Source organism: Asparagus officinalis, chromosome 7 (assembly GCF_001876935.1).
Source record: "Asparagus officinalis chromosome 7, Aspof.V1, whole genome shotgun sequence".
Classification (NCBI taxonomy): Eukaryota; Viridiplantae; Streptophyta; class Magnoliopsida; order Asparagales; family Asparagaceae; genus Asparagus; species Asparagus officinalis.
The window spans coordinates 6,314,234-6,327,602 of NC_033800.1; the positions used below are offsets into that span (position 1 = coordinate 6,314,234).

At 35.4% G+C, this 13,369-nt stretch overlaps 1 protein-coding gene across 2 annotated transcripts in view; it reads right to left on the reverse strand.

The window, feature by feature from the left end:
- Window positions 1-3,297, reverse strand: part of LOC109849194 (type I inositol polyphosphate 5-phosphatase 8-like) — a 6,448-nt gene extending 3,151 nt beyond the window's left edge. The window contains exons 1-7 of one of the 2 annotated variants that reach the window (XM_020419005.1): window positions 3,268-3,297; window positions 2,769-2,804; window positions 2,600-2,681; window positions 2,407-2,499; window positions 2,170-2,263; window positions 1,632-1,739; window positions 1-44 (exon numbers count right to left, since the gene is read on the reverse strand). The exon at window positions 1-44 is cut by the window's left edge and continues 371 nt beyond it. In XM_020419005.1, the coding sequence (XP_020274594.1) occupies window positions 1-44; window positions 1,632-1,739; window positions 2,170-2,263; window positions 2,407-2,499; window positions 2,600-2,681; window positions 2,769-2,798 (451 nt within the window). In that variant the 5' untranslated portion in view covers window positions 2,799-2,804; window positions 3,268-3,297. Of the gene's footprint in view, window positions 45-1,631; window positions 1,740-2,169; window positions 2,264-2,406; window positions 2,500-2,599; window positions 2,682-2,768; window positions 2,805-3,128; window positions 3,209-3,267 lie in introns of those variants that run through there. The other variant, XM_020419006.1, reaches the window with a different exon arrangement.

The following is a 13,369-nucleotide window of genomic DNA, read 5'->3' on the forward strand; positions in this document are numbered from 1 at the left end:
CGCCTAACACGTTCCCTGCCGTTAACGGGACGATTTCCTGGAACCTGATGACGGATAACTTAACGGCGTTAGAATTTTTTTCTGCGAATGTCGATATGTTGAGGGGGGTTTATCTGTAATTTGTTTGTGATGTGAGACTGTGGTCTCATCAGCTGATAAGGATATTCACGATTCAGTGGCTGTAGTCACATCACTCTGTTCCTCGAATTGAAATTGTGAGTAGAAAAGTCTTTCATATAACTAAAAACAGTTGTTTACAGTACGAAGTATAAAAAATGTCTGCTTGACCTTTTGAAGCTTTTGCATTTTTGAAGCTTTGTCTAAATTTCATACGTAGCTTGTTAACACATGAATACAATGTGAAATGTTGACATTATTTTTGAAATTGCATTTTATGCCCAAATACATTGCAAGTACTTAATTTTTTCGTATGATATGTTAGAGCATCTCCAACAGCTTCCCCGTTTCCCACTTTTGGAGAATTTAGTTAGGTTTTTACTCTAACAGATTCTCCATCTCATTCCCCAAAATAGGGATGGAGGAGAAAAAATTGGGAAGCTTTCCCAAATCTGTAGCATTCTCTAAATTTTTGGAGGAAAAAATAAATTCTTCAAAATGGGGAAGCTGTTGGAGTTAGTGTAAAAATAATTTGGAGAATATGACTTTTGCTTCTTATTTTGGAGAAAATTTTAGAGAAGCTGTTGGAGATGCCCTTACAAGCCAAAACTTGTTACATGTATTAATAAAGAAAAAAAGGTATTTGGATCGTGTACTATCTATACTATACATCCATATCGATCACAACATTTTTTTAAAAAATGATAGTATTCTTCTTTCTATTTTGCCATAGGGGCTGTTTGGTTCATTTCCTAGAAACCTAAATTTGGGAGATTACTCATGGGAAATAGGTTGTGGGACCAATTTTTACGTTTTTAAGCCCATTTCATGACTTTTTGGGAGGAAATGAGTTTCTTTAAATACGGTACTCATGACACAATTATCTTACTAGTGGGTGTGTCTTACATGCACAACATTTTTTTTTTTCATTCTCTCAACCAAACACAAGAAAAGAAAATCAAACACCTTCACATAAGCATTGAGTGTTTTGATTTCATTTTTTTAGTTTCTCAGCCAGCCAACAGCCCCGTAACATATTCTCGACCACCTATATCTCTATCCAACCATATAATAATAAAGAAATAGTCTTTATCCTAAATATTTGGGACTGGCTACATGGATTTTATTTTCCTATTCAAATCTATTATGAGTCTTCTCCTCTTTTAAATTACCCATTATCATCTGTAATCCAAGTGCTAGTGAGTATAGCTTTAGTTCTCTAGTTTTTTATATATCAAATAGATCAAATATATTTCCTTAATTTGTTATGCCCGTTTGGCACTTTTGCTCTGTGGCCACAATGACATGGAACTTTAAAAAAACAAGAGCAAAATTTTAAAACCATCATTAATCAAGGATTAGAGAAATCTTTTTTTTTTGGAGGAAAAAAAAAGGAAACATGAGGACAAATGATATAGAAGGGAAATAATGATGATTAAGGTAACCACCCTACAAAAATGATGGTAGGCATAAATATGGCATATATATATATATACATATATAATATTGCATACCCTATAACAAAAATGTCCGCTGGAGTGGGCGTGCTCATAAGCCAATCCTTCAAGTTCATACCCTCGTGTGGGGCTCTCCCTCCCACGTTCCACGTCCCCACAAACATCCTGTTCTCATCATTAACCCCCCAGTTAAACAAAAAAAAATTATATTAGCCCAATCTTAATCATCAAACTAATCTTCAAAGAAAAGTAGAAAACTGCAAAAAAAAAAAAACACTTTATAGTTGCACTTTTGATAGTTGTGTTAGTTTAATGGACAAATTCATAAGAGCTAGTTAATGATTACTAATTTAACTACAAGTCTTCATTTTATATAACTCCTTTTTTTTTTGATGAGCATAAATTTTGTGAATACTAATGTTTGTTCAGCAGATAATTCATATGAATTAGTTCGTAAAAAATTATCAGAAAAAGATATCGTGAAACATGGCACTGGTTATATTGAACCTAACAAAATAAGAATCGGCAAAATGCGAAAAAGATCACAGCAAATTACCAAAAAAAAAAAGGGGGTGAAAAAGAAAGAAATTGCCACCTTAAATCCTCTGGTGAAGGAGAAGTAACAACCCTTGAATCAATTCCACATTTAGGGGGCTTAAGATTTTCAAAACTCTCCACCAACCAACCACCTAAAATACCAAAACCAAAAACAGAGAAATCCTCATGTCATCTATTCCCAAAATACCCCTTCATGATCAGAAGGGGAGCAGCCATGTATTCCCTAAATGCCCCGTCATGGCTAAAGTGGGAAGGAAAAAAAAAACAAACTAACCTGACAAATTCGGCCGCGAGAGAAATCTCTCGTCCTTATCTGAACAACTCTTTCTCCTTCCTTGTTCTGCTCCAACTCTCCCTCCCTTCTTAGCTTTTAAAATTTATAATAAAAGCTTTTGCATTTAGACACGCAATCATTTAACAAAATGATAAATTACAACGAGTGAGATTAAATAGAAGGGAAAGCTTACTTTTGTAATCGGAGTGAAACTCATTAGCTCCGCTCTTGATGTTAAGCCATTTCTTCATTACTGTCTTCGGCCACGAAGAAGACTGTTAAAAAGAAGATAATTGTAAGAAAAATACAAAACAATGTAAAAAAAAATTAACAATTTTTTTGTGTGCTAAAAAGAAAAATACCCTGAAATTTCTATGGTGCTCTGTTCTCATCGTTTCCTGCAAGACAGAAGAGGCAATGATAAATAAAAGGAGTGAATATATAGCTCACAAAAACTGAACAAATGTTTCTTCCTTTTATAATTTTCTTACTTCGAATAGTGTTTTACATTTTGGAAAGAAAATTTCAAAAAGAAAAGGAAAAAACGTGGAGGAAAAAAAGTCAATTCCTTCCTTTTCTTCAAGAACACTGATTTCTAAAGCCTGGGTCTTTTAGAACTAGATCCAACAATGAAGTATAAATAAAAAAAATAAAAAAAAACTTTAATCATTAAGAACTTGAACAAAAGAGAAATGCAGTGAAATTAGTAAAAAAGCTTGCACCTCCAGTCATCCCCGTACTCAAAAACAGAGAAAAGCCATTGAAGAAATCAAACCCTACTTTAGAAACAAAAGTTTCAAACCCAAAATCGAGCGATAAATCAAACAAAAATGTAGACTAAAAACGAAATGAGAAGCTTACTGATAAAACCACGCTCAAATTCGTCTTAGATTCACGCCTTGGTGTAGAGAGAAAACGTGAAGAAATGGTCTGCCGTCGGTTTATATAGCAAATTATTTACGTTGCTGTCCTCTCACGTGATATCCGCGTGTCTCGCATCCAAGTCAAAGCCCTGTTACGCGTGGACTTTTTAATTTCTCGTTTCTCATTTATATACTACCGCTTCACCAACTATTATCCTGCGGAATTACGATGCTGCCATTACCCGGGTGCGTGCGATGCACGTTCTGGTGACCGACCTGAAATGGACGGCTGAGATTGAGCTTTTCTAAGTACGGAGGAGTTTGGTTCGTTGGCAGCGTAATTGCAAATACAAATTTTTGGTTAATTTCATGCAATTGCAGTTGTTGTCGCATCTTGTAGTTGCAATTATTTGATTTACTTTTTAAGTTTTGTCGTTTGCATTAGTCGTATTAGTTAATATTTATTTTACGAATTGTGATAAAAAAAAGAAAGGGACAAATTTTATTTGCTTATTTTGATGTTAGGAGTTTTTAAGGGATTATTTCCAACAGCTTCCCCAAAAATTTCTCCAAAATGGGAAAGCAAAAGTTATATTCTCTAAATTATTTTTGTTCCAACTCTAACAGTTTCTCCCATTTTAAAGAATCATGTATTTATTAAAATAATAAAAATATTCTACATCTTTAACATGAACTTTAACAATAAAGATTTAGACATGAACTTTTTATTTTTTGCCCCCTCATTTTATACTGTTGAGTCGTTTTTTGAGTAGTTGAAGACTTGAAGAACGTGAAACATTTATGACAAAGCTCTCCTCATTCTTTCCATTTTCTTAAAGCTTCATCTGTCTAATGTTCTTCAAATCATCTCGCATCTTTGAACATCTGAACTGAATGTGTCCCTTCTCTCTGTAACAGTAGCACTCCTTTTTGCTGTCGTCTTGGGCCTGAGATTTTGACATTCATCAATAACTGTCATATCTCCCCTTACTCAGTGGGCAATATAATCAACAAGCAATATACAAAGGCGATATAAGATATGAACATAAAAGGAAGTGCGCCAATGCAATCACAAACAAACAATATGATTACGGAGTTCGGTCCCCACGACCTACGTCTCCGCTCCTCACCTCGAGGAGATCTCCACTATCACAACCGGGTTTTCTACGTTCACCCGAACAACGTTTACACCTCACAATACAATCACTATGTAATCACACCTCACACACTAAGTGTTGGTCCTAGCCCGTGTCCTCCTCCTCAAGTGCTCGGTTACAACCTCTCCCTAGGCACTGTTTTCGTCAAAAGTTGCCTTCATCATTGATTTCATTAAACTTCAAACGTTACAAATGAATTCGAATAACAAAGAAATAAAAATTACAACTTTCTTAAAAATAAACACAAGATCCGTTCGTCGTCTCTTACTTGTGTGGGTCTTTAGCTTGTGACGAGGACGTCGATATCCGTGGACCACCTGGCAATCAGATCTGGTTCAGAGCTTCGTCGATCCGCGAGGAGATCTAGAAACTTGAAGCGCCTATCTCGGATAAAACGAGATATTTGCTCTTCTTAGGATTACCGACGAGGGGTAATGCTAAGGAACGGATGCGGGTGATGTAGATCTGATGAAGAAACTCTCTTGCGTTGAAGTGCTCGGTCACTCTTCACTCCGGCAGGGCTTCGCCTCTTCTCCAAAATTCCAGATCCAAAAAAATGAGGCCTATGGCTTGTATTTATAGGCTTGAGGGGTTGCGGAGCGGTTAAAACTGATCGAAAATCGTCAAAAACACGTCCCAAGTGCGAGACAGCTCGGGGTGTCTCGCACCTGTGCGAGACAGTCTGTACCCTCTTCAGTATTTTGGTCATAACTTCCTCATATGATATCCAAATGATCTGATTCTGGATTTGATAGAAAGCTGACAAAAATATCTACAACTTTCCTGTTTTGAGTTTCTTTAGATTCAAAACGTATCATGATCAAAAAAGCTTCACAAGTTCCGAGACACCTTAGGGTGTCTCGGCCAAGTCAAGACACCCCAAGGGTGTCTCGGCGCTATTTTAGTCATAACTTTTTCATATGACCTTCAAATGATCTGATTCCGGATTTGATGGAAAGGTGACAAAAATATCTACAACTTTCCTATTTTGAGTTTCTTCAGATTCAAAACAGATCATGGTAAAAAAAGCTCCATAAGTTCCGAGACATCTTAGGGTGTCTCGGCCAAGTCAAGACACCCCAAGGGTGTCTCGGCGCTATTTTAGTCATAACTTCCTCATATGACCTTCAAATGATCTGATTCTGGATTTGATGGAAAGATGACAAAAATATCTAAACTTTCCTATTTTGAGTTTCTTCAGATTCAAAACGGATTATGGTCAAAAAAGCTCCACAAGTTCCGAGACATCTTAGGGTGTCTCGGCCAAGTCAAGACACCCCAAGGGTGTCTCGGCGCTATTTTAGTCATAACTTCCTCATATGACCTCCAAATAACCTGATTCCAGATGGGTTGGAAATCTGACAAAACTATATACAACTTTCCTGTTTTGAGTTTCTTTAGATTCAAAACTAATCATGGTCAAAACAGCTCCATAATGTCCGAGACACCTCGGGTGTCCCAGTTCAGCCTGAGACGTTCCGTTATGCCCGTTTGTTCGTTTTCGCCGTAACTTCTTCATCCGAACTCGGATTTGAACGATTCAAAGTGCGTTGGGAAGCCGATGAGGTGTTCTATAAGCTCCAATGATTAGATCATCTATTGAATGCATGATACACGAAGGGCATTGTTCCTTTTGTAAACATCGCGGGGTTCTCGATTAGCCTGTGTCTTCGTTATTCCGGGGCATTGTTCCTTTTGTAAACATCGCGGGGTTCTCGATTAGCCTGTGTCTTCGTTATTCCGAAATCCTGCCAGCTCACGTAGTTCGTCGGTTCACTTCAAGCGTTCACCGACATCAGTCAAACTCCTGTGAACCAGATAGTGATGTTCATTGTCGTTTCTTAACACTGAGCTGTTCGTGAAGACCTATAGGCAATTTTCGATGCCTACAGACACGTCAACCGACGCCACTCCTCTTGGATTCGACCCCGTCTCTCACCACACACTTCTCTCGGTGTACAAGTGTATTACAAGTGAATCCTCACAATAAGCACAATATAAATCAAATGATTTGTTCTCTAAACAAGGTGAGAACTCAATTAAGCACAACTCTAAGTCACTAATCTCACAACCCAAAATTATACTATGAATGTAAATACAATAAGCTCAATAGGTTGTGTGTGAACAGAGAGTATCAATAAAACAATTTAAACTCAATATAGAAATCTAGCTTATGGAAATTAAGATCAAAACAATAAATAGCTAGAATTGAGTTTAAGGAAAACTTCTCTATAGATCAAGAGTGAGAGAGAGATGAGTTGAATGCCCAAACACCAAAGGATGATCTCCTCTTTGCTCTTGTGAAATTTGCTTCACAAACTAAAACCCTCAATTGCTTAAAAGCTTTTTAAACAAAACTTAAACCCTTGATTAAAAACTTTCTTAAACTTGTTTTAAAACTCTCTTAGATAACCCTTGTTAAAAACTTTCTTAAACTTGATTAACAACTCTCTTGGATAGATGTGAAAGATGAGAGCAAGGGGGTATATATAGTCACCCAAAACATCAGCAAAAACCAGAGCAAAATGACCAAAAACCCCAGAAAACATCAGCTCAGAAAATAGCCGTTAGAGTGCAACGGTCATATAGTCGGTCGACCGGAAATTCTGTCGGTCGACCGATTTGAACTCTCGGTCGACCGGACCGGTCGACCGATGACTCTCTGGAAAAATACTGACGAATGGTCACTAGACCGGTCGACCGTACCGGTCGACCGAAAACTGACATTTCCAGAAAAATCGGTTTTAGAGCTGATTTTAAAACACTATTTAAAAATATCAAATAAATTCCAAAAAATGTAAAACTTTGGGGAATGATTGTAGACATGATAATAAACATGCTACAATGACTGGTTATCAAAAAGGACTTCCCAAATGAAAAATATCATCATTTTACAAAATAGTCCAAAACATGAAAATACGAGATACTTGAATTTTAATGTTTTGACATAAACCAACTTTTGAAACTTTGTGAAATGTTTTTATAGACTTAGTAAAACATGTATAAACTGATATTGAAGTCTATAAACTAAGAATACAATATTTTCACAAATACAATAGAAAATGAAACCTATGAGTATGTATATAAAAATATATTTGTTTCATATCTATGTAGATAAACCAAATCACAATAATAAATATGAAACATGTAATTTCATATTTATAAACATGAAAACTAAAACTTGTGTTGTATATATATGTGACTACATATATATACAAGGAAACCAATAAAATGTGTGTGTATAGATAATTGAGCTTAGAGTACTTAACACACATAATATAAATCCTAAACTACATTACCCAAGCAATCTTGATCTTCAATTAAGCTTGACTTGGTACACGTTGCGGATGAAGCTTGAACTTGATCTTTAACTTGAATTGTTGTATAGGCTTCAATCCGACATTCCGCCAACCTCCTTTGGATATCATCGTTGAAGCGCAATCCATCCAACCTCCAACAACGTTGTTTGTCTACAAAACATAGGAATGCACAAACACTAGACAAACAACATTAGTGGTAAATTATTTGTTAAACATCATCAAAACAAGAAGGACAACAATCTCCCCCTTTTTGATGATGACAAACAATTTACAAAAAGAAACATATGCATGAAGTAAATGACTATATAAGTTATAATTCACATGCATATAAACAAGAAGGATTATACTCACAATATTTCTCCCCCTTTGACAACATCAAAAAGGGGACAAAAGGATTAAGAGAGCGAAAGCTCCCCCTATCAATAAGCACGGGTGAGTATCAAACATAAAAAGATATAGGGATTGCTCCCCCTATCAAAATACCTCATGAATATATGAAATGAAGATCATGGCAAACATATGTGAGCAAGCATATTCCATCCATCCTCCAACTTGTTGTTTGTCTACAATAAATACGAAAACACAAATACTAGATAAACAACATTAGTGGTAAATTGTTTGTTAAACATCATCAAAACAAGAAGGCCAACAATCTCCCCCTTTTTGATGATGACAAACAATTTACAAAAATGATATATGCATGAAAGGAAATGAATATATAAATTACAATTCACATGCATATAAACAAGAAAGAATATACATATACTCACAATATTTCTCCCCCTTTGACAACATCAAAAAGGGGACAAAAGAATAAGAGAGCGAAAGCTCCCCCTATCAATAAGCATAGGTGAGTACCAAACAATTATAGGGAATGCTCCCCCTATCAAAAAGCCATATAGAATATAGATAAAGAAAGATCATGGCAAATATGTGAGCGAGCATAAATGAAAAGATATGCTAAGCATCACTCACATACAAACAAGATACAATGAGGACACATAATGATATGACATTATAAAGATAGTGTCTCATTATAAAAACCATGTATAAGAATAGATTTATGAAATCAAAAGAAGAGGAACATGAGAAACATGCAAAAAAGTTTTCAAATGAAAACAAATCCATCAGAAGAAATCATAAATCAAAGTTTATATCCAAAAACGATGTTTGATCAATGAAGAACTTGATCAAACCACTCATAGAATACATTATAAACCACGAATAGATGATCCATAAGCACAAACACATAAATATCATCATATAAGTGAAGTATAATGAATTCAAAGCAATCAATCAAAATAAAATCTTTAACAAAAGAATTTCAAGAGAGGCAACAATATATCAAGCTCTTAAGCTTGTTACAACCCATATAATCATTCTAGCATCCGGTAAATATGATTTGGGAATAAACACCCAATAAATCCGGAGGGTTATATAAATGCAAACCTCTCATCAAAACAAAACAAATAATCATGAAAACAAAAGATTTTATCAATTATAAATTTATTTTCATAATCAAAATATTTTAAGACATAATTTTAAAACCAAGAAAGGAAAAAGTAAGAACACTAAAATTCTTGGTTTAAAGTTTAAATTTGTTTTGGTACCCAAGAACTCTTGGTACCAAAAGATTTAGGGACATGACCCCTATCATTAAAGTTCAAAGCCTTAGGGTTATGAACCCTCTTAGGCATATATGGTGCACGAACACGGTCATAACAAAAATTACTCAAATGACCCTTCCGATTGCAATAAGTACAATGGAAAGGAAGCATTTGCTTATGTTGACCAAACGGTTGTGCACGGGAAACTTTAGAAACATTTGCAAACATGGATGATCTTTTAAAATTATTTTGCAAATGTGAAACTCTCTTTAAATCAAAACAAAATTTGGCCAAATGACCAAATCTACCACAATGATCACATCTATACACATGAGCATGCTTATGATGAGCAATGGGTGCATGTGTGTGTACATGTGATGAAGAAACTTGATGAGATGCACAAGAAGGATTAATATTCTTATGTTTTTGTGCATCATAGCAAAATTTAGCTAAATGGCCTTTACGACCACAAATGGAGCACTTGTAAACTTTGCTATACAAGTGTGCATAGTGTATGGGTGATTTACTAGATTTAGCACACTTGTCCATAAGTTTCTTATGGTTATCAATGCATATTTTCAAAGTTGAATCTAAAGATGAAATACTATTTTTCATAAGATTCAAATCTTCATTTTTAGGCACATATGCATTTTTAGAAGTAGAACATAAATAATCATTTATAAAGGAAGCAGTATTATTTTGTATGTTCTTTACTTCTAACATGGCATTATCTCTTTCATGAGTTAAACTAGCAACGTTTGAAGTTAAAGAAACATGATCCAATTTTAATTTTTCATTGTTTTCTTTAAGGATCACATTTTCATTAGAAATAGTTTCAAACTTAGATGCTAACAACTCATGATCGGATTTCAAAATTTCATGCTTGCTTTGTAAATTAATGAAATCATTTTGCAATTTGTTAAAGGCATGTAATAATTTTTCACTAGCACAAGCAAGTTCATCATTAGGTAAATCATTAATAGATTTGAACTCGCAAACCTCACTAGGGCTATCGCCTAGTGGCCGTGTGCATGATGCTCCACATGAACTTGAAGCGGGATCCTCCAAAGCTTGTCGGATCGCCTCCAAGTCTCCTTGATGTGCTTCTATAAATATCCATAAGGTGTAAGCACTATCAAAATGAACAAACTTGTTAGACATAGATGAGTTAAAAGCATTTAACAAATATTCTAACAAAATGTTGTTCATAGTAAACATGCGATGATCATTTTTATTCCACTTGGATTTCTCCAAAATGGGCACAATATAAGCATCATCTATAATTTCCCATAAATCAAAATGTTTAGATCTAACAAATAGTTTAAATCTAACACACCATTGGGCATAGGGGAAATTGTCTAATCTAGGAGCAACACTAGAATCATAGCCTAAACAAGATGCATCATTCATATTCATAATTTGTAAAAATATGCAAGCAAGATGCAAATGCAATCAAAACAAGATTAGCACAAAAATATAACTTGGATCTTTAACTCAAGGCGATTAGACCTTAAATCAAAGAGCACCAAGCTCTGATACCAATTGTTAGACCCTAGAGGGGGGGTGATTAGGGTCTTATGCTAATCTAATCCGATTAAATGCCAATTAAAACTAATTAATAAGTTATCCTAGCAAGTATAAAATACAACAAGATACGTAAGCTAGGATAAGCAATATGAACAAATGAATATATCCTATCAATGAGATATTACAAATATATGAGCAAGGATATATGAACTAACACAAGGGTAAAATAAACAATCTACACAAGTGATAGGGTAATATGATGAGCAATACACAAAGGCGATATAAGATATGAAAACAAGAATAAGAACGCCAATGCAATCACAAACAAAACGATATGTTTACGAGGTTCGGTCCCCACGACCTACGTCCCCGCTCCTCACCTCGAGGAGATCTCCACTATCACAACCGGGTTTTCTACGTTCACCCGAACAACGTTTACACCTCACAATACAATCACTATGTAATCACACCTCACACACTAAGTGTTGGTCCTAGCCCGTGTCCTCCTCCTCAAGTGCTCGGTTACAACCTCTCCCTAGGCACGTCAACCGACGCCACTCCTCTTGGATTCGACCCCGTCTCTCACCACACACTTCTCTCGGTGTACAAGTGTATTACAAGTGAATCCTCACAATAAGCACAATATAAATCAAATGATTTATTCTCTAAACAAGGTGAGAACTCAATTAAGCACAACTCTAAGTCACTAATCTCACAACCCAAAATTATACTATGAATGTAAATACAATAAGCTCAATAGGTTGTGTGTGAACAGAGAGTATCAATAAAACAATTTAAACTCAATATAGAAATCTAGCTTATGGAAATTAAGATCAAAACAATAAATAGCTAGAATTGAGTTTAAGGAAAACTTCTCTATAGATCAAGAGTGAGAGAGAGATGAGTTGAATGCCCAAACACCAAAGGATGATCTCCTCTTTGCTCTTGTGAAATTTGCTTCACAAACTAAAACCCTCAATTGCTTAAAAGCTTTTTAAACCAAACTTAAACAAACATTTAAACAAGTTTAAACCCTTGTTAAACTATTTTTAAAACAATCTCTTAGAGAGCTTGAGAGTTGAAGACAATGGGTATTTATACCCTCTCACAACTCAGCCAAGAAACCAGAGCAAAAGACAAAACAGCCCCAAGGCAACGGTCATCTGGACCATCGTCGGTCGACCGGAAATTCTGTCTGTCGACCGATTTGAACTCTCGGTCGACCGGACCGGTCGACCGACGATTCTCTGGAAAAATACTGACGAATGGTCAATTGACCGGTCGACCGTACCGGTCGACCGAAAACTGACATTTTCAGAAAAATCGGTTTTAGAGCTGATTTTAAAACACTGTTTAAAAATATCAAATAAGTTCCAAAAAATGTAAAACTTTGGAGAATGATTGTAGACATGATAATAAACATGCTACAATGACTGGTTATCAAAAAGGACTTCCCAAATGAAAAATATCATCATTTTACAAAATAGTTCAAAAACATGAAAACTGAGATACTTGAATTTTGATGTTTTGACATAAACCAACTTTTGAAACTTTGTGAAATGTATAATATGTTGTTATGAAGTCTATAACCTAGAAATACAATATTTTCATAAAATTGCATATTCTATGCAATATATTCAAAACACTAAATATGATTTCATTAAATATAAGCTTGTTAAAGGTGAAATCATATATAGGCATATAAGCATGAAACAAAATAGTATTTTCCGATTCTATTCATTTGTTTCATTAGTAAAACTTGAAAACTATCAAACCAAAACATATATGTATATATATATCTACTAGACAAACAACATTAGTGGTAAATTGTTTGTTAAACATCATCAAAACAAGAAGGCCAACATACTCCTCCCTCGATTAGAACCTTCAAAAGCTAGTGCATTCTCACCATCATTAGTTACACTTTCCTTTCCCATCAGTCTTTCGTTCTCGAGTAGGAGTGCTGTCACCTATGAAGCACGAACACGCATAACATGAAACCGTGTCGTGTCGTGTCGTGTCCGTGCCGGACACACGTGTCGAACACACGTATCCTATGTATTTTTTTAGGATTTGTCTCGTGTCGGCGTGTCGGATGGCCGTGTCGGATCCGTGTTCGTGCTACATAGGCTGTCACATCATCAAATTTCAGAGTCTGTTTGCCCACAATTATTGTCTGAACCAATGGATTATACGACTTTGGTAGGGAAGACAGCAGGAGTAACACTTGCTATTCTTCTTTAATCTTCTAATCAATATTCATAAGTTGACATACTAGCTGATTAAAGGCATTGATATGGTCTTGAATTACAGTATCTTTTTCCATCTTTAATGAGTGAAGCTATCCACAAACACAATCGGTTGGTCATCGATTTTGACGCATAAATCCCTTCGAGCTTGGCCCACAACCCCCTTGGCGTAGTCTCATGCATAACTTGATCTTGGGAATGAGTGCCAAACGAATTGTGTTGTTCGTCTTCCTTTGCATG